The sequence below is a fragment of the Boeremia exigua genome (assembly GCF_020726555.1).
Source record: "Boeremia exigua strain MPI-SDFR-AT-0100 chromosome Unknown C7974scaffold_1, whole genome shotgun sequence".
NCBI lineage: Eukaryota > Fungi > Ascomycota > Dothideomycetes > Pleosporales > Didymellaceae > Boeremia > Boeremia exigua.
The window spans coordinates 315972-341181 of NW_025763518.1; the positions used below are offsets into that span (position 1 = coordinate 315972).

The following is a 25210-nucleotide window of genomic DNA, read 5'->3' on the forward strand; positions in this document are numbered from 1 at the left end:
CTGTATCTCGTTGAGCGTAACCGCAAGTCTAACGACCTCGAGGGTGCTGAGGATCTTCCCGCGCTCCCATCGAGCGGCAGCCCGTCGCGCTCGTCTTCGGCGCGGGAGTCAGAGAACGAGAATGAGACAGAGACGGAGGGCGAGTACGAATCTGCCCCCGAGTCCGCCGCCTACGAATCTGCCTATGAGTCGCCCCATGGAAGTGTAAGTGAGGCGTCTGAGGACCCATTCTTCGACCCGATATCAAACCTGATCCTGCCCGCTCCCTACCCTGGGACGGCCGATTCTGCAGAAAGGGATCTCGATGCTACAGACAGCGGCCAAGCCACGCCCCGCGCCTCAGATTTCGCGGTGCCCGCCACAGGACCCAGCCACGCGGCTCTTACCGCCGCGCTGGAGAACGCGAGAGCTGATGACCGCGATGCCGTCTCTTCTCCCGGACGCGCAAGCCCACTGGCGGCGAGTCCGTTTTTCGACGAGCGCAGGCGCATGAGCACCGACGATAGCCCCGCGGACCGCAATGTAGACCGCTCACCCACTAGATCGTCCGCGAGATCATCCTTACTTCAAGGAGCTGCGCTCGGCGCGCTTGCGGGCGGCGTTGTAGGTGCTGCACTGCGGGGATCGGAAGGTGGGGAAGAGAAGAAGGGCAAGAATAAGAGAAGCAAAAAGGGGAAGAAGGGTAAGAAGGGCACGCGTGAGGATGAGGACCAGCAGACCGAATCCGACGTGCAACGCAGTGTTGAGGACACGGTCGCGCCGCGGGATCTTGGACTCGCGGATAATGAAGAGCGATGGACGAAGGATAACGACGACGCTATCACCACGGATGACGACACGCTTGTTGGCGAGTCGAGGCGAGACTCCCGTGCGGATCCGAGTGCTGGAACGGGTGTGGATCTAAGTGTAGGCCCCGAACCCAGCAGCCTCGAGAGTAAAGACGCGCAGGAGGTGCAACAGAAGGTGCTCCACGCCACTCAACCGTCTGTGAGCGACGAGCGCGTAGAAGCGCGACGTTCGATCGTGGATGGCAGTGCGCTTGATATTCCCGAGCCCGTGTCGGTTTCCAAGAGCGTTGGTAAGAACGACAGGGAAGAGGATGTAGACAGGAGCGCTGAGTCTGTGAAACCGGCGGTTTCTGCATCCGCGGTCGACCAGTCAACGGTCGACGAGTCGGTTTTGCCAGCGGCCAAGGACTCTGTACTGCCAGCGATCGAGGAGCCAGCCCTCCGCGCGGTCGAATCCGAGACGAATACCATAGAGCCCCGCCTGTCCGAGGAAGATGTTGAGCAGTCTGACGAGGCGCTGGCATCGACGCCAGTGTTAGTGACAGCCCCTGCTTCTCCGCCCGCAACGGCCCCGTCGGACGAGTCGGCCGTGGATGAGTGGACGTCCGTGACCCCAGAGGCTCCAGAGGAGGTCCAGAAATCTCCTTCTTCAACGCAAACGTCAGCGCCAGCGCCAGCGCCTGTGTCCCCAGCCCCCTCAACATCCGCACCAGCATCCGCCAAAGCGCCACCAACTCCAGAACCTGCGCGCTCGTCGTGGGGCTCTGGGCTGTGGGGTGCGATTGGTGGTTGGGGCAGGAAGAAACCAGCAGTGGTCGAGGAGACGGTGTCAGATACGGTAGTGCAAGAGAAAGCAGTGCCAGAACCGACAGCGCCAGCAGAGGCGGTACAGACGCCGGTGGTGCCAGAGACGGTATCGCAACCTGAGACCTCAATCCCAGTTTCAACTCCCATATCCGCCGTCGTCGAAGGCCATGATGTGAAGGGAGTCGTCAGTGGAGATTCAGGAGAATCCGACTCGCACATTCCGTCCATCGCGATTGGCACGACTGATACTATCTCTGAAGGTCCTTCACAAGACCGCTCACTTCCTATGACCATCTCGGAGCCAGGGACCATTGATGTGCCACTCGAGGAGTCTGCTGTTGTTGCGGACGAGAACGCCAGCGAGGCACTTGCATTGCCACGCACGCTCGATACCGCCCCAGAAGCGCAAGAAGATGCGTACAAGAGCCTCCTAAGGACGTATGCACCGCAGACCATGGTCGCTACGGATGACAGTAGGGCTTTAGGGTCTAGTGAGGCAGAATCTCTGCACACTGATCCCGCTGAGCATGCCGCTGTTGAGTCTGTCGCGGCCGCTGATGTTGACAAGACCCCCACTCACGTTTCTGCTGTTGCTGAACAAGCACTTTCGGTGGCAGATAGTGGGTCCACACCCGCCGCCGAAGAGGCACAGCTTCCAGCAGCCGATGAAGACGCGCCAAAGGCGTCCTCGGGCAAGAATAGGAAGGGAAAAAAGGGCAAGAAGAGCAAGACAGCCAGCGCTCAGCTTCCAGAACCGACTCTTGTTGATGACCGGCAGGAGCAAGCACTGCAGCCTGAGGACACGCCACTGTATGCGGTACCGCAGACTTCTTACTTTGGCGACAGTGGCCTCCCAGCGTTCAGCTTCCCCAGCTTCGCTCCTCCGCCCGTAGACTCACACGAGACTGCAGTGTCAGAAACACACGCTGCTGAGACGGGTGGAAATGAAGGGTCTGACATACCTATCCTCGAAGGGCATTCTTTGGAAGCCCCTGCCTCAGAAGCCACAGCTTCCGCACCCGCTCCCCCCAGCGACCAAACCTCACACTCAACCACCGAAATCGATATTGTCCCCAGCGTCCGCGAGCTCGTGTCCGATGTACCTGGCGTCGATCCCGTGATCGATGTACACGATGCCCCAGGTCTAGAAGCACGGGGTGGATCTGCGACCGCGTCTACCGTGGACGCCGCGCTCGTTGAAGAGGTAGCGCCCAGCAAGAGCAAGAAGAGCAAAAAAGGGAAGAAGAAGCGAGAGAGCGCCCTAGTTGAGACTCCTGCAGCAGAACCTGTCGGTCTGATAGCTGAGGATGAAACGTCACGCGAGCGTGTTGACGCTGTTGATGCTGCGGCTGTGCCTTTGCCTGACACGCAGGATGAAGGGTTGGACGATGGGTCGGGTGGGGACGTGCATGCCGGCCAAGTCAACCCGCAGGTCAAGACTGATACCAAGCCGTCCGGAGAGGGCGGTGATGCGGTTGGTGGAGTTGACATTGATGCTACCACTGTGCCTCTGCCTGATACACATGACGACGAATTGGATGGCGTTTTGGGTGAAGGCGCTACGCGAGCTTCGCCAGAAAATGTTGCGCAAGTCACGTCTGAGAACGCAGAGTCTGCACCTGTTGAGGCTGACGTCGAGACGGATGCTTGGTTGGAAGGCAGACCGTTGGACCACGAGTCGACGCTGCTCGAGAAGGAGAACCCGCTCGATGCAGATGCGACAGTGGTTACAGAAGTACCCACTGCCGATATCACTGGTGGCGAGAGATCGACTATCGAGACTCCTGCTGTCGAAGCACCCGTCGAAATTCCGGTCGTCGAGACTCCTGCTGCCGCGCCCTTGTCCAAGAAAGACAAAAAGAAGATGAAGAGGAAGAGCAAAGGCACTGAAACTCCAATGGAAGACGCGCCATCGTCCATTGAGGAGCAAGCGAATTCCATTCCTCTTGAGGATTCTCTCAGTGCCGTAAAGCCTGCTGAGACCGAGCAAGCCCCGGATGCTGTTGAATCTGATGTCGTGCCGGAGGAACAGTCCAAGGATGTCGTTGAGTCTGCGCCTCCGAGGGTGACCGAGTCTGCCGTAAACGCCGAAGCTTTGCCTGCGGAGCGAGGTTGCGTTGTCGTAGCTGTCGAAGAGAGGGAAGGTATCGACTCATCTCTGCAGAGCAGAGAGACTCAAACTCCTGAGACCCAAGGTGGAGAGATCACAGAAGCTCAGCCCTCTGTGACCGAAGAGCAAAACACAACTCTTCCGGTTGAAGTGGAACGGCACGAGACTGACAACGCAACTGAACCAGTGTCCGTGGACCATGCTTCTGTGCATCCACCGCCGACCCCCGAGGATAAGAGTATCACACCCACTGTATCGAAGAAAGACAAGAAGAAAAAGGGCAAAAAGGGAAAATCGGTTGATGTACCGGAGACATCTGTTTCTGAGGTCGAATCCGCAGTCTTGCCTGTAGAGGATGCGGAGGCGAAGGTCGTGTCTGAAACTGCCTCTTTAGAGACTGTGATACCTACAGAAGACGCGTTTCCTGCAAATATGGATCTGAAGTCGGGTGAGCAGCAAGTGGTTGAACAGGCAGCCGTTGACCCGGTCAACGTACCTCTACCTGCGGATTCAACAGAACGCGAGATCTCGACCACCGAGACGCCCAATACCAACACAGCGGACCAACCCTCGCAATTTACCAACCCCACTGAAAGTGTTTTCCCCAACGAAGAACCTCAAGAACAAAGCACCAGACAGCCCGTTCCAGTACCTACAGATGCTCCCCTAGACACCGCTGCAACGCTTCCTGCCCAGGATGAACCGATTGCTGAGTCCAAGAAGAGCAAGAAAAAGAAGTCTAAGAAAGGAAAAACGACAGACATCGAGCTTGATACATCCGTGTCTGAGGAATTACCCGTTGGCTCGGCAAAAGACGATCCTGCACCGGACAGCGCGTCTGAAGCCTTGAGGTCTGACACTGGTGCTGGAGCGAGTGGAGAACTGGGTGATAAGACGACGTCTGTTGAAGGGGTCCTAGTACCTGGGACTGCTACGAGTATTCCCGCCGAGATCACGACTACGGTTGAGGATGTTCCTGCTGTTGAGGAAACATCTGCCTTGGATGCGCCTCAGGTTGAGACTTCCCACGATCTTCCCGCTCCAGTTGATGAAAGTACAGTAATCCCTGAAGGGACCGATGCGCCCAAGAACAACATTGCACCTGAGGATGCTCAGATCGGTAGTGAGATGCCACCAGATGAAGCTCAGCCGGCCGAAGCTCCATCGCCCGTCGACCCGTTCGCCGGCCTGAACAAGAACCAGCGAAAGAAGCTTGAAAAGAAGATGAAAGCCGAGGCCGCACCAAAGGAAGCTGAAGAAGCAGCATCTCTAACCACGACGGAGCTGACTTCAGTCGCTGATCCAGCGCGAGAGCTGGCGTCCGAGGTGGCACCTGCGGCCGAGGGCTTGATTGATGCAGCGCCTCCACTGATCGAGGAAGAGAGCATCAAAAGCGATTTCGATCACGATCCTCGCATTCCCGAAGCATCCACCACAGATGCAGCGTCTGTTGTCAAGGATGCATCGACATTGGAGCAAAACCCTCCTGCAGAGCACGCCAAGGACGCCCCATCCGCGGAACCTACGCCCCCAGTCGATCCCTTTAAAGGCCTGACCAAGACGCAGAAGAAGAAATTACAGCAGAAAATGAAGGCTGAAGCTGCATTGAAGGAAGCAGAAGTAGAGGCAGAGGCAGAAGCTACAGCACTGGGTTCGTCTGCACCGCTGGAATCTGGCCAGGATGCTAGTTCTGCGCTAGAGATTGGTGGTCTGGTCGAGGAAGAGACAGGAGGGGATGTGGATGCTGTTGAAGCAGCGCCTGCCAAGGCAATTGTCGACGTACCTGTCGAGACACCCGTCGAAGCACTAGTCGAGACACCTATCGAAGCACCCAAATCTGTGCGCGCCACAGAGGTAGACCCAAGCATCCAGCATCCCACTCAGACGAGTACGGATGTCGATGTCGATATTCCTCGAGCTGGTGAACAGATACAAGAGGCAGAGGCACCAGTTGAACAGGGTCTGGTCGTTGCACCAGAAGCGACCGCTGAGCCAGCTGTCGCCGAGCCAGAAGCCACTGCCGCTCCAGAACTTTCCGCCTCGCCTGACCCGCCTGCAGATCCCTTCGCAGGTCTCAACAAGAAACAGAGGAAGAAACTGCAACAGAAAATGGATGCTGAAGCGGCACTGCGAACAGTTGCGGAGGCTCCGCCCACGCTCGAGCCTACAGCAAATAAGTCAGATACAGTCTCGCCTGCCGCGGCTGTTACTGCGCAGTCACAACTCACTACCGCACCTGTCGCAGACGCAGCTGTCGTAACGTCGGCGATCGAGTACCCTGCTCCAAATGATACGGTGCGAGATGGCGTGGCTACGCGGGATGCGCAAAGTGAAAAGTCGACAAACGAGGGTGAAGAGCCATCGCCTGAGGTTAAGGAGCGCGGAGTTGAGATAGCGCCGGCTGAGGAGTCTGTCCTGGATGGAAGCGTGCGTGAGCTGTCAGAGGGTCGAGGGAAAGCTGATGACGTGGACGCTGCCCAAGCGGAAGTTGCTCAATCCGAGCCTTCTCAGGGAGAAACGGCATTCAGCGCCGCAACAGAAGTGGCAACTGAGGCCACAACGGAAATCGCGACCGATACCTTAGCACCGCACGAACAGGACACTCTCGTCAATCCTTTTGCAGGCCTCAGTAAAAAGGACAGGAAGAAGTTAGAGCGGAAGATGAAAGCTGATGCTGAAGCTCAAGCACAAGCCGAAGCCGAAGCCCGGACTGAAGCTGAAGCTCAAGCTCAAATTAAGGCCACGCAGAAAGAAAGCGAGGACGAGCAAACGCCACGTTCTGCCCCTGTTGATATACCAATTACTGCGCCGACGCTCGAGACGACCGCAGACGCAGAGACAGCTGCAAGTGCAGTAGATATTCAGTCTGAGGCATCCGCAGATCCTGAGGTCAAGCGCGATGGAGATGCTGAAGTCGCTGATGAGCGTACCGCCGAGAATATGGTCAGCAAGGCATCCGCTGCTGAGGAAGACGGCGCTGGTGTTCCCTTTGTCACAGAGACGGGCCTTGCAAAATCCGAGACACCTCACGCAGAGGAATCCTCGGTCGAGGTCGTCCCCACAGAGACACGACCTGGAGAAGTCCCTGCAGACGTCCTTGCAGAAGCTAGCGCTGCAGAAATCACCCCTGCAGAAAAGGCATCGCTTGCGGACGAGGCAGCACCAGTAGAAAAGGCAGCACCAGTCGATCCATTCAAGGGGCTTAACAAGAAACAGCGCCAGAAACTTGAGAAGAAGCTGAAAGCTGAAGCTGAGGCTGAAGCTGAGGCTGAGGCTAAGCGCGAGGAAGATGCGCATGCTACTACTAAAGCTGAGGCACTTCTGGCAGAAGCGCCTACCGTCTCTGCAGAGATCATCCCCTCAGAGACCCCTCTTGCAGAAGCTGCGCCTCCAGAGACTACAGCAGCAGAGGCACCCCAAGAATTCTCTACAGAAACACCCCCCGCTGAAGTTGAAGTAGCAGACCCGTTCAAGGGGCTCAACAAGAAACAGCGCCAGAAGCTCGAGAAGAAGTTGAAGGCTGAAGCTGAGGCTGCTGAGAAAGATAGGGCTGATGCTCTACTCACCGCAGCGACGGCCCCTACAGAGCCTGAGACACTTCCCACTGAAGCACCCCACGTAGAAGCAGGATCAACAGAAGCTCCTCGCGAAGGAGCTGCGCCCATGGAAGTTTCATCCGCTGAGACTTTGCCAACCGATGCCCTTCGTACAGATCCAGATCCGGCAGACTCACTTCCCGCCGAGACATTGCCTGCAGAACCTTCTCCCGGTGAAGCAGAACCAATAGATCCGTTCAAAGGACTTAACAAGAAACAGCGTCAGAAGCTTGAAAAGAAGTTGAAGGCTGAAGCGGAAGCTGAAGCTGAGACAAGGCGCCAGGAGGCTGCGCAAACTGCCCATGAGGCTGCCGCGGACGCTATTGTTGTCGATGAAGCTGAAGCCGGCGGTGCCGTTGCAGGACTTGTTCCCTCGGATGACACTCAGACGAACACGGAGATCATCACGGTCCCTGAGATTGCGCTAGAGACTACTGAGTCCGTAGCGGCAGCAACAACTGACTCTGAGGCACCTTCTGTTGTTCAGACAGAGGCAATCGTTGGCGAGCCGGTCAGAGAGGATGCGATTCGTGACGAGCTGGAAACGTCTACGGCTGAGCCACTTGTCGAAGCACAAAAGACTCTGGAGGCCGAAGGACAACCCGCCGAAGCTCAAACTAGTGATGTCCCTGTGGGGCCTCCCGCAGAGCCGCTCTTGGATGTTCTTGCAGAAGATACAGCGCCCGTCGATCCGTTCAAGGGACTTAACAAGAAGCAAAGGCAGAAGCTAGAAAAGAAACTCAAGGCGGAAGCTGAAGCTAAATTGAAGGAGCAAGCACAGCCTACTGTTGAACAAGATGTAGCCGCGGCTACGGAAACTCCTGAGACAATTGCTGGCGCCGAAGTTGTGGTTGATGACGCCGAGGAAGTTCAGCATGGATCTGTACCTGAGGTTGTGGACGCGATTACCGCAGAACCAGCTATCAAAGAAGCAACTGCAGTCGCCTCTAACAAGCCAGAGCCAGAGTTGGAGCGAGAGGAAACATCATCTGTCGACCCATTTGCCGGACTCAACAAGAAGCAACGGCAGAAGCTTGAAAGAAGGTTGACAGCAGAGGCAGCGGCCAAACTGAAGGAAGAAGAAGCACAACCTGTGGCTGAACGAGATATCGCCACATCCACAGAAGACCCTGAGACAACTCGTGGCGAAGTAGCTGCTCAACGCGACCCTGTATCCGACAACATGGATACCGTCACGGATCCAGCCATTGACGTAGTCTCTGCGGTAGTTCCCACAGAGCCAGAGCCAGAGCCAGAGCAGACAGCACCGATTGATCCCTTCGCAGGACTCAATAAGAAACAACGCCAGAAGCTCGAGAAAAAAATAGCAGCAGAAGCAGCCCAGCGCGAGGTTGAAAGGGCTGCGCTCGAGACAGAAGTGTCCTCCGCTCTAACTGAAGTGCCTCCAGCGCCAACCGCTGCACCGCCCTTTGCAGACGAAAATGTCGTCCAAGAGCAGTCTCAGCTCACTACTACTCAGAGCGAACTAGCTCTGGAGACACCCACCTCAGAGCAGGTCGTAAGTACCAACGAGGCTGTTCAAGACCAGACCATTACGGAGTCTACGGGGGCAGAGGCATCACCAGATGCTGTGACAGAGGCGCCAACGGCAGCTGAGAAACAACTCACTGAGTCCTCTGAGCCCATCTCTGAGCCCATCACGGAGCCAATTCCTGAGCCCATCACCGAGGTCCCATCAAACGTTGATCCATTCGCTGGACTCAATAAATCTCAACGTAAGAAACTAGAGAAGAAACTCAAAGCTGAAGCTGCGAAAAAGGAATTGGACGAGGCTACACGAGCTAGTGAGGCCACGAACCTGGTAGATCAGACCGAGACTGGCGTTGGTAGCACTGATGAGTTTAACGCCGATGATACTGTTGGTGACGATACTTGGCCAGCCGAGGATATGCTCGAAGAAGATGGCACTCCCGTTGAGGCTGGTGTCGAGCAAGCCACCGCAGTGGTGGAGCCTGTTGCTATCGTTGATACGGTCAAGAGCAGTGCTGATGTCGGTGCAGCGCCTGTAGTGGACGAAGCTGTCGACGCTGGCACTGAGCGTGCAGCCACCGAACCTGCAGCCACTGAGTCCGAGCCTACTATCGCCGCTCTCGACGCCACTACCCAGGAGTCTGTGGTCACCCAAGAACCTACTGCCCCTACACCAGCATCGCTTCCAGAATCCACCCCAGCCCTTGAGGAACCAGCCACCGCATTGAAAAAGAGCAAGAAGAAAAAGAAGGGCAAGAAGGGCGAGTCACTCTCGGAGCCTCAGACTCCCCTTACGGAGATCGGCGAGCCTGTGCTGCCAATTCTAGTCACTGGAGAGGGTGAAAGGGATATCGCCAAAGAACGGATTTCCACTGCTGGTGACATTGAAGTTGCACCAGCCGCTACTTCATCTTTTGCCGTCACTGAGGCCTCGTCGCCAATCGCGGACATCGGCGCAGAACCCACTCCCATTAAGCCGATCCCGGAATCTACAGAGAACGCACTTGCAACCTCGTCCACATCAGTTGCTGCCACTGACTTTGCCGCTGGCCAGCTGCCTACAGAAGCTGAAGCTCCCACAACGGAAGAAGTCACGGTGGCGGAGAAAGATTCAACTGCACTGTCCGAACAAAACTCTGACGTAGCCCAGGCTGCTGATGAGTTGAACAACGCGGCTGCAGCTGCTCTCACGACGGATCTTGATGTGGCTGGGAGCAAAGAACTGAAAGCTGCGACCGAATCCGCGCTTGAAGCCGAGTCCGGGCCGATAGTGGAAACTGCAGCCCAAGACGTACGAGCGCTCAAACCAGTGACCGTGGATCCAAAGCCTACAGGAGAAACGCCGGTTCTATCTAAAAAAGACAAGAAAAAAGCGAAGAAGAACAAGCGCGTTTCTGTTGCCGAAGGAGAGGAACCTGGGATACCGGTAGACGAGCTGCCCACACCTGGGCTGGATGATGTCAAAGAGCAGTCTCCGGCTGAGCAACAGAGCTTCGCCATAGCGGCGCCCGAGGTTCTGGGTGGTGAACAGGTGCCCTCCGAGGTGCTCGGTGATTCCAAAAGTACCACTGGCGGAGCGCAGGAGGGAGAGCGTGATTTGTCTGAGCCGTCTGCGGCTGAGATATCCGCCACCGAACCGCCTGCTACTGAGTTATCTGTCACCGAGTCTGCTATACAGGAGCCTCCGAACCCACCTCAAGAAGACGAACCCGCACCATTGTCGAAAAAGGATAAGAAGAAGGCCAAAAAGGCAAAGCGTGGATCGATCGCTGGGACGAGCGAGCCTGCAACACCTCTCGAGACGCCCATAACGGAACTCGATAAGTTCTCGTTCGATGCACCACCCACGTCTGATCATCAAGCTGCGGAGAAGCCTGTAGCTATTCCGGAGGTAGCACCTGAGACCACTCCATCTGTTACTGAGGAGGTTTCTCGAGACATTGCATCTCTTGAGCAAACAGAAGGTACAACGCCTGCTGTGGAAGTGGCGAAGGAGGAGACTGCTGTTCAAGAGGAGCCTGAGCTCGTGTCGAAGAAAGACAGGAAGGAGGCGAAGAAAGGGAAGCGTGAATCTATCGTAGACGTGGAAGCTACTCAGCCGGCTACCCCTCTGGAAGAGACAGTGCAAGACGGAGCAGGTGAGCTAGTCAACCAGCCTAAATCCGAGATCGTGAAGGTGTCCACCGAACCGATTGCGGAGCAGGCTGAAGATGATCAAACACTCGTCGCTAGCAGCTCGATTGCACCCATTAAAGCTGTTCCGAACGACCGACCACCTTCTGCGCCAATCAAAGACCCCGAGTCGTTACCGACGACAGAAGTCCTAGACCCTATCCCTGAGCAGTCAGAGCCGCTTTCGAAGTCGCAGAAGAAGAAGGCAAAGAAAGCTAAGCGCGCTTCAGGGGTCGAAGGCCAAATCTCATTGCCCGCAACTCCGGTCGAGGAAGTGGTAAAGGAGCTTGGGCAGGCGACTGGGCCTGAACTGCCAAATGCGGACGATAGAGACGCGCAGATACCTGCAGTACTGCAGCCTGACGAGGATGAAGACGCCTGGACTGGCACGGCGCCCTCTAGGAAGGGCAAAAACAAAACCAGAAAACAACAGACCGCGATCGATTCTTTTTTAGCGGATGAGGCGACTCGGGCAGCCAACGTTTCTGAACCCCAGCCGTCTCCATCAACCCCTACAACCTCGGAGACACATCTTTCTTTCTCGGGGATACCGCCACAATATCCCCTTACCCGCACCGATGGCAGTGCAGGGCTTGCTTTTACTAGTGCGCACGGATTGCATGAGGAGAATAGCGCAGGAGAGCGCAACACTCTTTTGGATGACGCGGTAGAGCAGCGGGATGCAATGAAAGAGGGAAGTGGGGGTGATGCTCAAGGCGTATTAGTGGACGTTGAGGGTCGGGGTGAAGCTGAGCCTGTCGATGTGAGGCTTGCGGAGATGCAAGAGGAAGCAGTCGAATCTGCTGTATCGGATGATGTACTTTCCGCGCCCGCACCCGCGCCCGTGTCTGTTGAGGAAAACGACTTGAATCTCATGACGGGATCCAAGAAGAAAAAGAAGAATAGAAAGAGCAAGCAGGCCGCTGCAGCCAAAGACCCCGCAACAGAACTGGCTGAAACTGTTCCAGAGCTAGATGCTCAGGGTGAAGGTACTGAGCAGTCGATTGAACCACAGGCCGAGCAGCGAGTCGCGGCTACTGTACCACCGGTCATCGAAGCAGAGAAGGCCGAGCAGCAGATACCAGACGCCGAGTCCACAGTCGAGACGAAGGAGGTCTCTCAGGAGGTTCCGACTGTGATCGACAACTCCGCAGCCGAACCCATCACCGCTCCAGAGCCAGCAGTCGAGCAAGACTCGCAGGCTGTTCAGTCAACCACCCTTCCTTCGGAGACAACTGCCGATCTCCCAGTGCTTTCCAAGAAAGACAAAAAGAAGGCAAAGAAGGCAAAGAAAACGTCTGGTTCTGCGACGCCGTTGGATGAGCCGCTTGCTGAAGTCGGGCCTGCCGTTGTTGAGCCCGCCATTGTTGACAAAGACACCATCACGGAGATCCAATCAGTTCCAGTGGAAACGACACCTCAAGATATCGCGCCTGAGACTGAGTATGAGCCAACTGCACTCGCATCCCAGCTTGAGCCGCAAGTGGAGCACACACAGACATCAGCTGATCGTGGTATCGAAACCGCAAAGTCTGAGGAGCAGTACATCTCGACTGAGGGACGTGTCGAGCCAGACTACCAACCTGTTGAACTCGCTACCCAGCTTGAGCCACAGCAGGACGATGTCCAGCCCGTTGTTGACCGCAGTATCGAATCTGTACAGCCCGAAGAGTCACAGACTTCGCCACAAGCAGCGTTTAGGCCAGAACACCGACCTACCGAACTCGCTGTGCAGCTCGAGCCACAGCAGAGTGAAGTTCAAACCGTCACAGACCGCACTATTCACTCCTTAGAGCCGGTGGAAACGCAGATCCCAACCGAGGAAGGTATCGAGCGCGCAGCACCGACATCCTCGCCAATAGCAGCTGAAGCACCTGCTATCGCTGAGATCATAAAGTCTGAACCCGCCCCTGCTCTGTCCAAGAAAGAGAAGAAAAAGAGCAAGAAGAGTAAGAGGCAATCAGGAACTGCGACACCAGGTGAAGATGTTACTCCTGTTGCTGCAACCGAAGCTAGAGAGGCGAATGCGTCTGTATCTGGTGATGTGAAACCAGGTGCTGAGTCTGTGAACGACACAATCCTCGAGCCAGCTCGTGAGTCTACCAACGAGATGCAGGGGGGTACCGGACAATGTTGTCGCAGTGCAAGATTGGGATCTGCCATCAACGCCAATCAGCGCGGCTGAGAGCAGTGCTGTAGTACAGACTGGAGCTGATGACATCAGAACAGCAGTGGATGGTGAGGATGGACGCATGCAGACTGAAGCCTCTACGAGTACCCACATCGGAGATGCGGAAAACGATCACATCCTGACAACCCAGACAACTCCTGAAACGGTTCCAGACGCACCAGTCTTTGAAGATGCGCCTATTCCTGTCGAGACTGTGAAGACTGTCGAACACCCTGACTCCACCGACCAAGAGGCCGCCCAGGCCATCATCGCGCGAGACCATGTCTTTTCTGAACCCGCGCTTGATGTGTCCTCTGCAGCAGATTCTGTAAATGATAATGCTGTGGCACCCGTCGAAGAGGAACCCACAGCGTCGCTCTCGAAAAAAGCCAAGAAGAACAAGAAGAAGAACAAGAAGTCTTCTGGGACTTTCACACCTATCGTTGAAGATGTAAGGGAAGAGCAGATGCAGCAGACTTCCACACAATTCGGCGACGGTAGCAGGGACGCGGCGACTGAGGAGATCGATTCTCAAGCAGCAGGAGCTGATGCGGAAACTGCGCTTGCGTTAGTATCTGACAAGGCTGGCAAGGGAGGAGAGATCGCGTCTGCCAGAGACCAGACACACGAGATCGAAGGGATGGAAGCGACTGAACGTGTCGAAGAGCCAAAGTTCACCGTCGAGGAGCCAGCTGCCGCTATCGATGAGATGAGTACCATTGTCGACGAGTCGAGTACCACTGTCGATGAGCCGAGTACCACTATCGATGAGCCGAGTACGACTGTTGAAGAGCCAGCCGTCACAGACATCGACACTACAGTAGTCGTCTCGAAGAAGAGTAAGAGGAAAAAGAAGTCGAATGCTGCGAATCTCCTGGATGAGGACGCTGCTTCAAGGGAGACTACAGATATCCCGCCTGCGACTGATGTCGTTGCACCCATTGAAGGCAATGTTGTCACAGAATCTGATCGCATCATTCTGTCTGATCCGCCAGTGTCCGAAGTCGATGATACCACCGCCAAGGCGACACAATTACCAGAGGAGAACCTTGTGGGTCCCGTTACTGCAGAGGTGGAAGAACCGGTCATCGAGGAGCGAGATATCTCTACGCAGTCCGTCACTCAAGAATCCACCGCCGAGCACATCCCCATCAAAGCGCCTGCACCCGTCGCAAATGCACCAGAACACACGGAGCCCGAACGACCTGCACTCAATCGCAAGCTCAGCAAGAAAGAGAAGAAAGCCAGGAAAAAGGGTACTGGGACTCCGTTGGAAGATGACATGGTCGTTGAGACTGTGACACCGGCACAGAGTGGTGAGAAAACGTCTGCTGCGATACAGAGCGATGATGTGTCGATTTCTCAGGAGCCAGAAGCCACAGTGGAGATGGAACCACTCGTGGAACCGTTCAAATCCGAGCGTCAGGTCGAGTCTGTTGTCGAAACTAGTTCCGGTCTGGACACTACGCCCATCGTCGAGCCTGTTGAGCGTGAGACGCAGCTCGAGCTTGATCCCGCATCCGTCGAGTCCGAGACTAGAGAAATAGCTGCAGAGGACGAATGGGCCCCATTGCCAAAGAAACTCAAGAAGGGTAAGAAGAGCAGAAAGCAGTCACTTGTTTCCGAGCCCGTTGACGAGGCGACAACGCAACGAGTCGAGACTGCTGAGCTGCCACCGCTTCCGGAGTCCATGCCTGTGGATGTTCCGAGTGTTGAAGCTGTAGCAGCTGAGACACCTTTACCAGAACCAACGCCAATGGAAGTCGAGACGCCTGCCACGACTGAGGTCGTTGAATCTCGAGCTCTGGACTCGGAACACCCCCTAGCTTTTGATACGGTCCGTGCGCCTTCGCCGAAACTGGCTACAATGGAAATTGATCCCAGAGAGCCTCTCTCAGAGGTCGTCGAGCGAGCATCCGACAATATGTCACGTTCTGACCAGCAAGAGGACTTGCCTAAAGACAAAACTTTGACCGAGAAAGTGGTAGTAGAGAAGCAGGAAGACATCCCGGCGCCAGTGAGTCGAAAGGCCTCAAAGAAAAGCAAGAAGGAAAGGAAGTTAGTAGAGGTTGTGAACACTCCTGAACCTCACACACACGCTAAGGCGGAGACCACTCAAGATGATGTCGAGGACATTGTCATGCAAGAATCTCCTGCACCTGAGCAGACAGCTGAGACTTCTCTCCTCGAATCGGGACCTAAGCACGTTGAAGCTGACCCTGTGCATACAAATGTCGAGACTGAAGCGCAACTTCGGGTCGTCCAGCCCACATCAACAACAGTACCAGAACCAGTCGAGGGTTCTACGAAAGTACAAAGAGAGACAGGTCACATCATCCCACCTTCGCCGACACACGATATCGCGGTTCAGCTAGATCCAGCCACGTATGTCGAACAAGCGCCCGCGCCGATTGAGATCGATGAATCTATCACTAGGTCAACTTCAAAAAAGGGAAAGAAGAACAAAAAGAAGGACAAGAAGGATGTAGATCATGCTGACGAGGCTGAGACTCGCACTGTCGAGGTTCCGGCCTCCGTCCAGGAAGCACCTCTTTCGAACTTGCCCGAAGAACAAATCGCACACTTTGGGCCATCTTCCACTGCGGCCACACACCAAATCGAGGCCCAGCAACCCTTAACTCCTGCTCAAAACGATACGCAGCTAGACGTCAAGTCCAGAGATCTCTCGCCATCACTGCAAGCCGTACGAGATGATGCCGCAGATCTACGGCAACGCACTGAGGCACTTGATTCGGCAGTAGCATCCAACGAACAGTACGATGAACCGTCCCGCTCTCTACTTCCATCCATGTTTGGTATCGCCAACCTACTCAGTAAGAAAGACAAGAAGCAAGTCGACGCCACTAGAGACAGCGATCTCCCTGACCCTGCGACTCCCGCCGCCGATACCACGGCTGCGGTCGAGACAACGGAGCGGGTTGAGAATGCTGTCAAAGAGGCTGTCACTCCTGCAGAGACTCCATCGCGGAAGCTGAGTAAGAAAGGAAAGAATAGGAAAGACAACCGTGCTGCTATTGAGGTCGAAGAGCGTACTGAGCCTGCGGTTGAGGATGCCAACATGATCGATGCGCCCGCAAGTAGGACCGAGAGTCAGTCAGTTGCTGAGTACATCCCTGTTGCAACACCGATCGCAACCAATTCTGGACACGAGGTTCAGAAGACAAACGAAGTCGTAGAAGATTTGGTGATCACTCCCTCGATAGAACCTGTGCCTGCGTTTATCAGCACCCGCAGCGACGACGCATCACTCTCAAGGAGCACTCCCTTCGAAGAAGCGTCCGAACCGCCAAGGAAGCTCAGCAAGAAAGACAAGAAAAGACAGGCCAAACTTGTTGCAAGTGCGCTAAATAATCCGCTTCCGATTACGTCAGAGGGTTCGCCAGTAGCTCCCCCCGCAGTCGAGGAGCAAGAGCGCACGCAGACCGTTGATCCGATTGTGAACACTGCAGCAAATGATGTGCCTCAACTTAGTCCGACCGAGAAAGGTTTTGGGCCCAGTGTTGCTTCGAGTAGCCGCGAAGTCGACATGGAAACGATAGCTCCGATCTCCGTCGCAGACAACATCCCGAGTACACCAGTAGTGTCACGTAAGGAGAGCGAGAAGGGGAGCGAGAAAGAGAGCAAGAAGGAGAAGAAGAGTAGGAAAGAGAGGCTGTCTTCAGATGTGGGGATAGTGGCTGAGCAGCCAATAACGCCGGCGCATTCATCGATTGTGCAATCTTTCATCACTCCAGACCGACAAAGGCATTCTGTCAATATGGCGCCATCTATGGCTGTCACTGAAAACCTCCAGCGCGCTGTCAGTCAGCATGAGAACGTCCAAGCAAGCAAAGAACCGAATGGGGAAGCCGAAACTCCAAGAGCTGCCGAGCGGACATCTGAAGAGACGTACACAGTAAACGATGCCGAGCCATCTGCATCTGACAAGACATTCGATGGCATCTCTGAGGATGTTCTGCCTACTCTGAACAAAAAGGGCTCGAAGAAACACAGACTAGCTGCCTTGTTTGAGAAGCATTCCCCAGAGCAGCAACCAGAAGCTGAGCGCCGCCTTGGTCACAAGAGGAGTGGCAGTGTCAAGAATCTTGCAGAACGGTTCGAGACTCAGTCAAGATCCGCAACGCCTCTCCAGATCGTACCACCGAAGTCGATCTCACGAGCCACTTCGGACAATCAATTGCGTTCAGTGTCTCCATTCGACAACTTGGAGCGATTGCGCTCGGCTTCGCCACGTCACGACGTTGACTTCGCCGCAGCCGTCGCCGCAGGACTGAACGAATCCGGCTTCGACTCAAGCTACGTAATCAACGATCCTTCCTTCTACCGATCTCGATCGACCTCTCGACAGGGCGACCGCGACAATATGGTTCAAGATGATGAAGTCGCGACTGCAAGGAGACGAGCAAGCGTCTCGAAGTTCGGAAACATGGGACGCGCTTCCGCATCAACCTCGCCCACTAAGTCCAGTTTCGCACCAAGCTCGCCTACCAAAGGATTTGGGGCGTCTCTTGATCGCATATTGCCCAAAGGCATCGAAGTGCCATTAGCGGCTACCGAGACACCATCATTCGATCCGATGGACGTGCTCAATGATCCAGCATTCGCAAGCCGCAGGTCACCTCCTGGAGTATTAGAAGAGGCCGACCCCGAGGAACTGTACGCGCCAAGCAAGAACAAGAAGCTCAAGGGAAAGAAGAAGCGTACGTTTGACACTACAACAACAGCCTTGAGTATGCAGGATGATATTGAGCACACCGCCAATGAGACTCCAGTGTTTGAAGCCCCGTTGGAGGGGCCTCGTACTGTTGAGACTTTGGCTCGCTCTACTGCCCGCGAATTGGGCTTCGATGCGCCTGGCGATGACTCTGTGAGAAAGTCTGATATTATAGAGCAGTCACCGATGAACAGTCGAAAGAAAGAGAAGAGCAGCAGGGGTGAGGTCAGCAGGGAACGTGAGGAGCGCGGAAGGACTACAGAACGAGAAAGGACAACGAACACGCCACCGATGTTTACACAAGAATCGAAATCGGCCATCAACGACGACGTCAATGAGTACCCGTTCCCTCGAGCTGTAAGTCCGGGACTTGAGGATATAGTCGTCCGCAGCATGAAAGAAGACAAGAAGGATGTAAAGAGCCGGAAGAAGAAGGCAACCGCAGAAATGGACATTGAGGCCAGCCCGCAAGAGCCGCACAAGCGTCGATCTCACCCAGTATCGTTCCACGAGGAGCAACCAGAGGAGAAACGACTGCACAAGAACGAAACACAACGCGGCTCCAATCTTGAGCCAGCATGGTCGTTCTCCGCGCTCGACAACAACACAGGCAGTGTGGAAGGGTCAATACATGGAGTGCCTGCAGCTCAAGAGCAGCCGGTAGGCCGTAAGGAGCGTCAGCTTCCACAAGGACCCCGAACGCCCCGCATTAGATCCGAACGTGATGTCAGAGAAGTTGAGGCCAGTCCAGCACTTCCAGAGTACTCGACATCCACGGGCGTGGAGCCATCACCTTCGTCTGACTTCGTCAGTAAGGAGCGAGCGTCTTATTTGTTCGACTCCTCGCCATCGACCCGCGCATACGGCATCTCACCTGCAGTCGCGCCTAAGTCACCCAGCTTCGACAGCCCACGAGCAATCGAGTCCCCGATCAAGGCGTCGACTGATCGTGCTCATCAAGAGCAGGTTTCACCGACAAGGCCCTCGCGCCAAACGGAGCCCTACCAGTCAATCTTCGGCGACCCCAGCGAGAAGATCGATTCATTGACAACTCCAATGCCAAAGCGGGCACGCACCCCAGGGACCAACTCGCTCGGCACTATCACAGAGAATAGCCCGGATGATTCTCTGCATATTAAGAAAGGTAGATCTACTACCGACGCTGGATCTGGAGAGCGAGGAACAAAACCATTGCGCAGTGAGCGCAGGTCGTTCTCTGACCGGATGAGATCGTCACCACCGACTACACCGACGCCCGCAAACCGTAAAAGTACGCCGTCTGCACTTGAAATCTCTGACCGTCAAACAGCTTCACGGGATTCACCATGGCATCAGGCCAACGATCCTCTCGATCGAAGTATAGCACTCAGCCCAGCGCGTCGAATGCCTCATTCAACGCCCGAGCCAATCAAACAGCAGCTGGCTGAGATTCGCGATTCACCAGGACTTCGCAGCCAGCAGTCCCTCAGCAATATCAGCAAGTTCAGATCGCCTGATGCTGAGCGTCCCGTGAGCTCTATGAGCATGGCGAGCAATGCTTCGAATCATTCTCTACGACGAATAGAGAAGACCCAGTCAGGAGATTTGAGGGCTGCGGCAAAGCTTGGCGAGGCCAGTGCGGGCGCTAGCACCACAACAGAACCCAACCTCTCAGGCATCGCACTCGCGGCTGGAGCGACCGCAGCCTTCGCTGCCGCATCGAAGCTGAGAGGTGAAGGCAAAGGACGCCGCGCCAGTATGGCGGAAACTTTTGTAAGCAGGAACTTTCGGTGCGCGGTCGGCGCAATGCATACTAACAGAGTTCAGGAGGCTATGGGCGAGGCCCCGAGGTCGCCGATGTCACCAACACGGGCGCCCAGTCTGCGCAAACGTCAAAGCATGCAGATCATGGACTTACAAACACAGCTTGACCAGCTCGCGGATCACAACCGATCTCTCGAAGATGCAAGGTCAAGAGCTGAGGAAATTCTACAAGTTCAACAGCACCAGCGTCAGGTCGATGAGCAGCTAGTCCAAGAAGCAGTCGAAGCACGTGACCGTCAGATTTATCAACGTGACATCGACATTGCGCAGCTCAAGGATACGCTGCAACGGCTGCAAGAAGAGATTGCGCGACTGACGGAACTCAACAACAACCTTACAGAGGCCAACCGGAATCTCACGAATGATACCAACGAGCGCTATGCCAGCCTCCAGTCTGAAGGCCAAATGGTCCACCAACAGTGGCAGACGTCTCAGAGGGAACTGGATACATTGCGATCGCAACATCAACAACTGACAAGAGGGATGGAGGGGGCACTCCGCGAGGAGATTGGTGCCGCGCTCGATGAGCGTAACGCAGAAATCAGTCGTTTAGAGAAAGAACTCTCGAACGCGAAGGAGCAGATCAAGAAACTGCAGAAGCAGATCCTGGCAACAAAGAAGCCCAGCGAGAGCTTCCTTACCATCCGCGACGAGGACTACTTCGACAGCGCCTGCCAGCAGCTCTGTCAGCACGTGCAACAGTGGGTGCTGCGGTTCTCCAAATTCTCGGACACGCGGGCTTGTCGTCTGTCGTCTGATATCCAGGCCGATACTCGACTGGATGCCTCAACGCGCGAGAAGATCGACAAACGCCTCGACAACGCCATTCTCGATGGCTCGGATGTCGATTCACTCCTTGCAGATCGCGTCAGACGTCGCGATGTCTTCATGTCGATCGTCATGTCGATGATCTGGGAGTACGTCTTCACACGCTACCTGTTTGGTATGGACAGGGAGCAGCGACAAAAGTTGAAGTCGCTGGAGAAGACCTTATTGGAAGTCGGTAAGTCGATCTTGTCAATCCTAGTCTATCGCAGCATCTAACTGTCTCAGGCCCACCACGCGCTGTAGCGCAATGGCGCGCAATCACACTCACCCTGCTCTCCAAGCGCGAGCCATTTATGCAACAGCGTGCACAAGACACTGAAGCTGTTGTGCATGAAATCTACAGTACCCTTTCCACTCTGCTGTCCCCACCAACACACCTACAACAGCAGATCCAGGCCTCCCTGCGCAACGTCATGCGCCTTGCGGTGGAGCTCTCCATAGAAATGCGCACCCAGCGCGCAGAGTACATCATGCTGCCCCCACTGCAGCCCGAGTACGACGTCCATGGTGACCTGGTCGCCAAGGTCACATTCAACGCGTCCCTGATGAACGAGCGCTCTGGCGAGACAACGTCGAATGACGAGCTAGAAGCGCGAAGTGCGATCGTCAAGGTCGTGCTTTTCCCGCTCGTGGTGAAGAAGGGCGACGATTTTGGCGAGGGCGAGGACGAAATAGTTGTTTGTCCTGCGCAAGTCCTGATTGCCAAGTCGGGAAAGAAAAAGGTCGTGCGCGTTATGAGCGGCGCGATGAGTTTGCATTCAAGAGCAAGTAGTAAGGGGAGGAGCGCGGTCAGCTTGGCACCGGAGAGTAGCGTTATGGATTTGGATGATACCAATGCCTTTTAGGGGTTTGAGCTTTAGCAGGCGCTCGAGGATTGGATTCGGTTTGGAGTTTGGGATCGGCGTTACAATTCGGTGGATTTCTTATGTTATGGGATGGTTGGTGCATCGATACACAGCGATTGTATGTTTAGTTTCAGAGATACCAATGCACAGCATTATCACTTCAAAGCTATTACGCATTACTCCCCATCAACCAACACCGTACTCTCCTCCACCGACTTCTCCTCTTTCTTCTCCTGCTTCTCACTGGGCTGCACAACCTGCCTCCCCTTCCATCCCTTCATCATGTTATCCATCCTCTTGCGCATCCCGTACTGCAACCAAACCGGGAACCCCCTGATCTTCGGCGCCACCCCCCACGCCAACTCCGGCAGCACAACATGCCTACTCTTCCCCGCAAACACCGCCTTCACAATCTCCTCCGCCACCGTTTCCGGAAACAGCGCCTTCGAGTCAAACCCCTCGAACAGCTTCGTGCGCGTGTACCCCTGGCACATCAGCACACTACGTACTCCCGGCGCCGCATAGTGCGTCACCAGCTCCGCTGCAAGTCCTTCATGGAACGCAATCGCAGCGCTCTTCGACGCCGCGTAGTCCACCATCGACGGCGCGACGACGTACCCCGCCAGCGACGCGACAGTGACGATCATGCCGTGGTTCAGGGCTACCATGTGCGGCAGGAATTGCTGCGCGAGGTAGTAGTGCGCGAAGGTGTTGACTTTGAAGGTCAGGTTCAGGTCGGCTTCGGTGGTGTCGAGGATGGTCTTGCCGCGCGCGACGCCGGCGTTGTTGATCAGGATCGTGGGGTTGCCGATGGTGGAGCGGATTTGCTCGGCGGCGGAGGCGATCGAGGACGGGGACGAGAGGTCGCAGCGGAAGAAGGTCACGGAGGGGGGTGCTGGTTGTCGTCAGTCTTGTCGTGTCGAATCCGATTCGCATCACTGGGAAGCGAGCACGAACGTGGATGCGATGGACAAGGGGGAATACATACCCTCGTACGTCAACTCCTGCACATCTAATACCGCAACCTTAATCCCCTTCTCCGCCAACAAGCTCACCACGATCTTCCCAATGCCATCACTCCCCCCTGTCACCACCACGATCTCCCGGTTCCACACATATGTATCGTTCGTCCAGTTGTTCGACACCGCCGCGTCGAGCCACCCGCTCACCCTGTCCGCCAAGCCCAACACAAGCAGTGTTTTGAGGTGCTTCCACAGCGTGGCGTGGTCGGATGCAACGCGGCCGCCATCGAGTGTGTATTTACCCGCGAGGAAGAGGGGAAGTGTGATGAGCGGGTTCAGCGCAGTGAGTTTGAGGAGTCGGCCGATGGTATCACCCGTGATACCTGTAGACACATATTAGCTAAGTTGCGGTGCAGCGCATGTAGTGTATGTATGCACCTTCGCGCGAGAGACTCCATTCGCTTCTAATCGGCATGGCTGCGGTGCAATTGCGAGAGGACTGTCCAACGACAACAACAACAACGAAGCACAGGTATCACAGCCGCGGTAGATGAGCTAGCAGTCAATCCAAACTTAATCCACTCTTCCCAGGCCCAGCGTCCCTTTTATCGCCCCCAGCTGGCCACGCGAAGGATGCGCGATGCGGGGGAGCTGCACGCGGACCGAGGCGCTACGTCTCGCGCGTGTCGAATCGAGGAACTTGCGCGACCCACTTGCGCGCCCCACTTGGGGCCTTTCATGTGCTTCCGGACGGCACTACACTCTTACACGCTGCACGCTGCACGCGATACGCGGTACGCGGTACTCAATAACCTGCAATCAGCATCACGATATATCTTGCGCGCGAGCATAATTGGTCTGCTGGTGCTAAGTAGGTGCCTGTGGGAGCACTAGCAACGTCGCGACCTCTTGTGCGCAGGCACGAAGACAGTATACTCCTCGCAGGCGCGTGATAACCCTGTCATTCCTGCCCATCCCCTCTTCGTGTCACTCTGTGCACCAAGCCGTGGGCGACCTCGTTCCCATCGCAACGTGGCGCGTCAGCAAGCTATATACAGCCGTAATTAGTCACGGGTTGGCCAGCCTATGTGCTGTGAGTGGGGCGCATCGTGCTGGGCATCAGCATTGCATGTTTGGCACGGAACGTGGCAGGGAGGGGTCCAGGAAGCGAACTAGTAACAGCATTCAGGAGTGATTCGACTCCTGCGTATTAGAAGTTCCAGGTGGGTTCATAATTCATGTAGGGCTGTCTTCGATGTTTGTTTCCATACGTTGAATACGCGCTTCGTTGACGTCAATATTTACGATGATGGGTGGGTATCCATCATTGCACCCATAGTAGAGAGATGGTATTGCCATTTGATGGCGGCTCGCTCACAACATGCTTCTGCTGGAAGCTGCAGGAAGTTTAGATGTTGTTTCCATTCAAAGCATACGACTATAGGACCCACTGACCCGGCTAAGATTCTCAAAGACCCTGAAGTGCTATGAGACTACTTCGATGTGGAACCTGTTGCATGTCCCAATGCCATACCAGCCTTCCTCCGATCTGACTCTTGCCGGACGATAATGGTACCCTTCTTCTCATCTTTGAAGTAGAGAGCCACCGTCACGTCGTACTTGAACTCGAAATACTTCTCAGTCACCCATTTGTAGCCGTCGCGCAGCTCGTCGAAGCTATCTGCAATCTTGATGCCCGCACGCTGGAACTTGCAAGGATCGCCCTCCAAAAATCCCCACCACGTGTCGTGCTCATCAATATGAAATGGAGTGTTGTCATATTCGTTCTCGACGAGAAAGCCTTGCAGCAGCCACACCTCTCCTGCCCGGCCGTACTTCCCACCGGGACCAACAGTGGTGACACCGAGGACGAATTCGCTGTTGTGCCATTCCATGTCGCTCTTCTCTGTAGGTGGGGTCTTCGTCATCTCGGCCTGCAGCCTTGCTTCGCTGATGTAGTGGACTTCGCCGAGCGGGAGGAACGCAAAACCATAGTTGCTATCCGCTGAGACGGAGATGCTCTCTCCATTGGAGGCGCTACAGTAAGACTCGTCCGTGCTGAACTCCGAAAAGTTGCGCTTCTTCTTTTCAAAGAGGCTTTGGACAGCCGGGTCGCTGAATTTGGCTCCTTCGGGGCCTTTGATTTCGATGCCGACGAGTGGTTCCGGGGCAATTTCTACAGGGTCCCGGGTCCAGATCTCATCTTCGTCTATCTCGAGAACGTCTGTCATTGGCTTCAGACGGTAGCAGTAGCCTGCATGATTACCAATACCGATGTATGGGTAAACAGCGCGATCGAAGAGACCAATCAGATGACTAAGCGCCTTCTTATCCCGAAAGTCGGTGTAGGCGACAGCTGTATAATAGTCGGTCGCTGGATTTGCTGGTTTCACCACATGATTTCTCTCCCGCTCTCTCTCCTGTTCATTGAGGTATCCGTTCATGTCCCATTCGTCAAACATTTCTAGCTCCTTGGGGTCTGGCAAAGCTTCCCTCTTGAACTTGCGCGCTACTTCAGAGTTCCATTCCTCAAGGTGTTCGCGACTGTACAGAGACCTGGTAGTATCCATCGCTACTTTCATAAACTTAGCATTTGTAGCAGGGTCATAGACCAGTCTGCAAAGAGGCTTGGGCGCCATGGCGTGTGGCTGAATCGTCGATGCCTTGAATTTGGAGATCTGAAGTTGGATGATGGCAAAATTGATGAGTGATCATGAGAGCTACTTGATGTTAGACTTATATATGAAGGTCGCTTAATTTGTTCATGGTGTTGGGTTGGCTGATCACCCATGGTTCACCGTGCTGGTGGTTTCCTGGTCCGCGCCTTCATTGACATACCTAGGTACTGGTTCAGGCCAATGCACTTGTAATCTCCATCATGGACATGGGTTTCTTGTAGCTGC

General features: G+C 55.2%; 3 protein-coding genes across 3 annotated transcripts; 1 reads left to right on the forward strand and 2 right to left on the reverse strand.

Moving 5' to 3' along the window:
* Positions 1-12987: 12987 nt before the first annotated feature.
* On the forward strand, positions 12988-21534 carry C7974DRAFT_1074 (uncharacterized protein). Its single transcript, XM_046134948.1, has 3 exons — positions 12988-19621; positions 19676-20675; positions 20726-21534. Exons 1-3 carry the CDS (start codon positions 13217-13219, stop codon positions 21343-21345), a joined length of 8025 nt encoding a protein of 2674 aa, XP_046002337.1. The 5' UTR covers positions 12988-13216; the 3' UTR covers positions 21346-21534.
* C7974DRAFT_324423 (uncharacterized protein) lies at positions 21500-22916 on the reverse strand. Its single transcript, XM_046138954.1, has 3 exons — positions 22746-22916; positions 22334-22690; positions 21500-22240 (listed from the first exon to the last, which is right to left on the reverse strand). The coding sequence occupies exons 1-3, from the start codon at positions 22780-22782 to the stop codon at positions 21522-21524; spliced, it is 1113 nt and encodes a 370-aa protein (XP_046002338.1). The 5' UTR covers positions 22783-22916; the 3' UTR covers positions 21500-21521.
* Positions 22917-23800: 884 nt separating this feature from the next.
* Positions 23801-24946, reverse strand: C7974DRAFT_370819 (uncharacterized protein; the record flags this gene model as incomplete). The annotated part of the gene is made up of 1 exon (XM_046139983.1): positions 23801-24946. One exon carries the CDS (start codon positions 24944-24946, stop codon positions 23801-23803), a length of 1146 nt encoding a protein of 381 aa, XP_046002339.1.
* Positions 24947-25210: the final 264 nt, after the last annotated feature.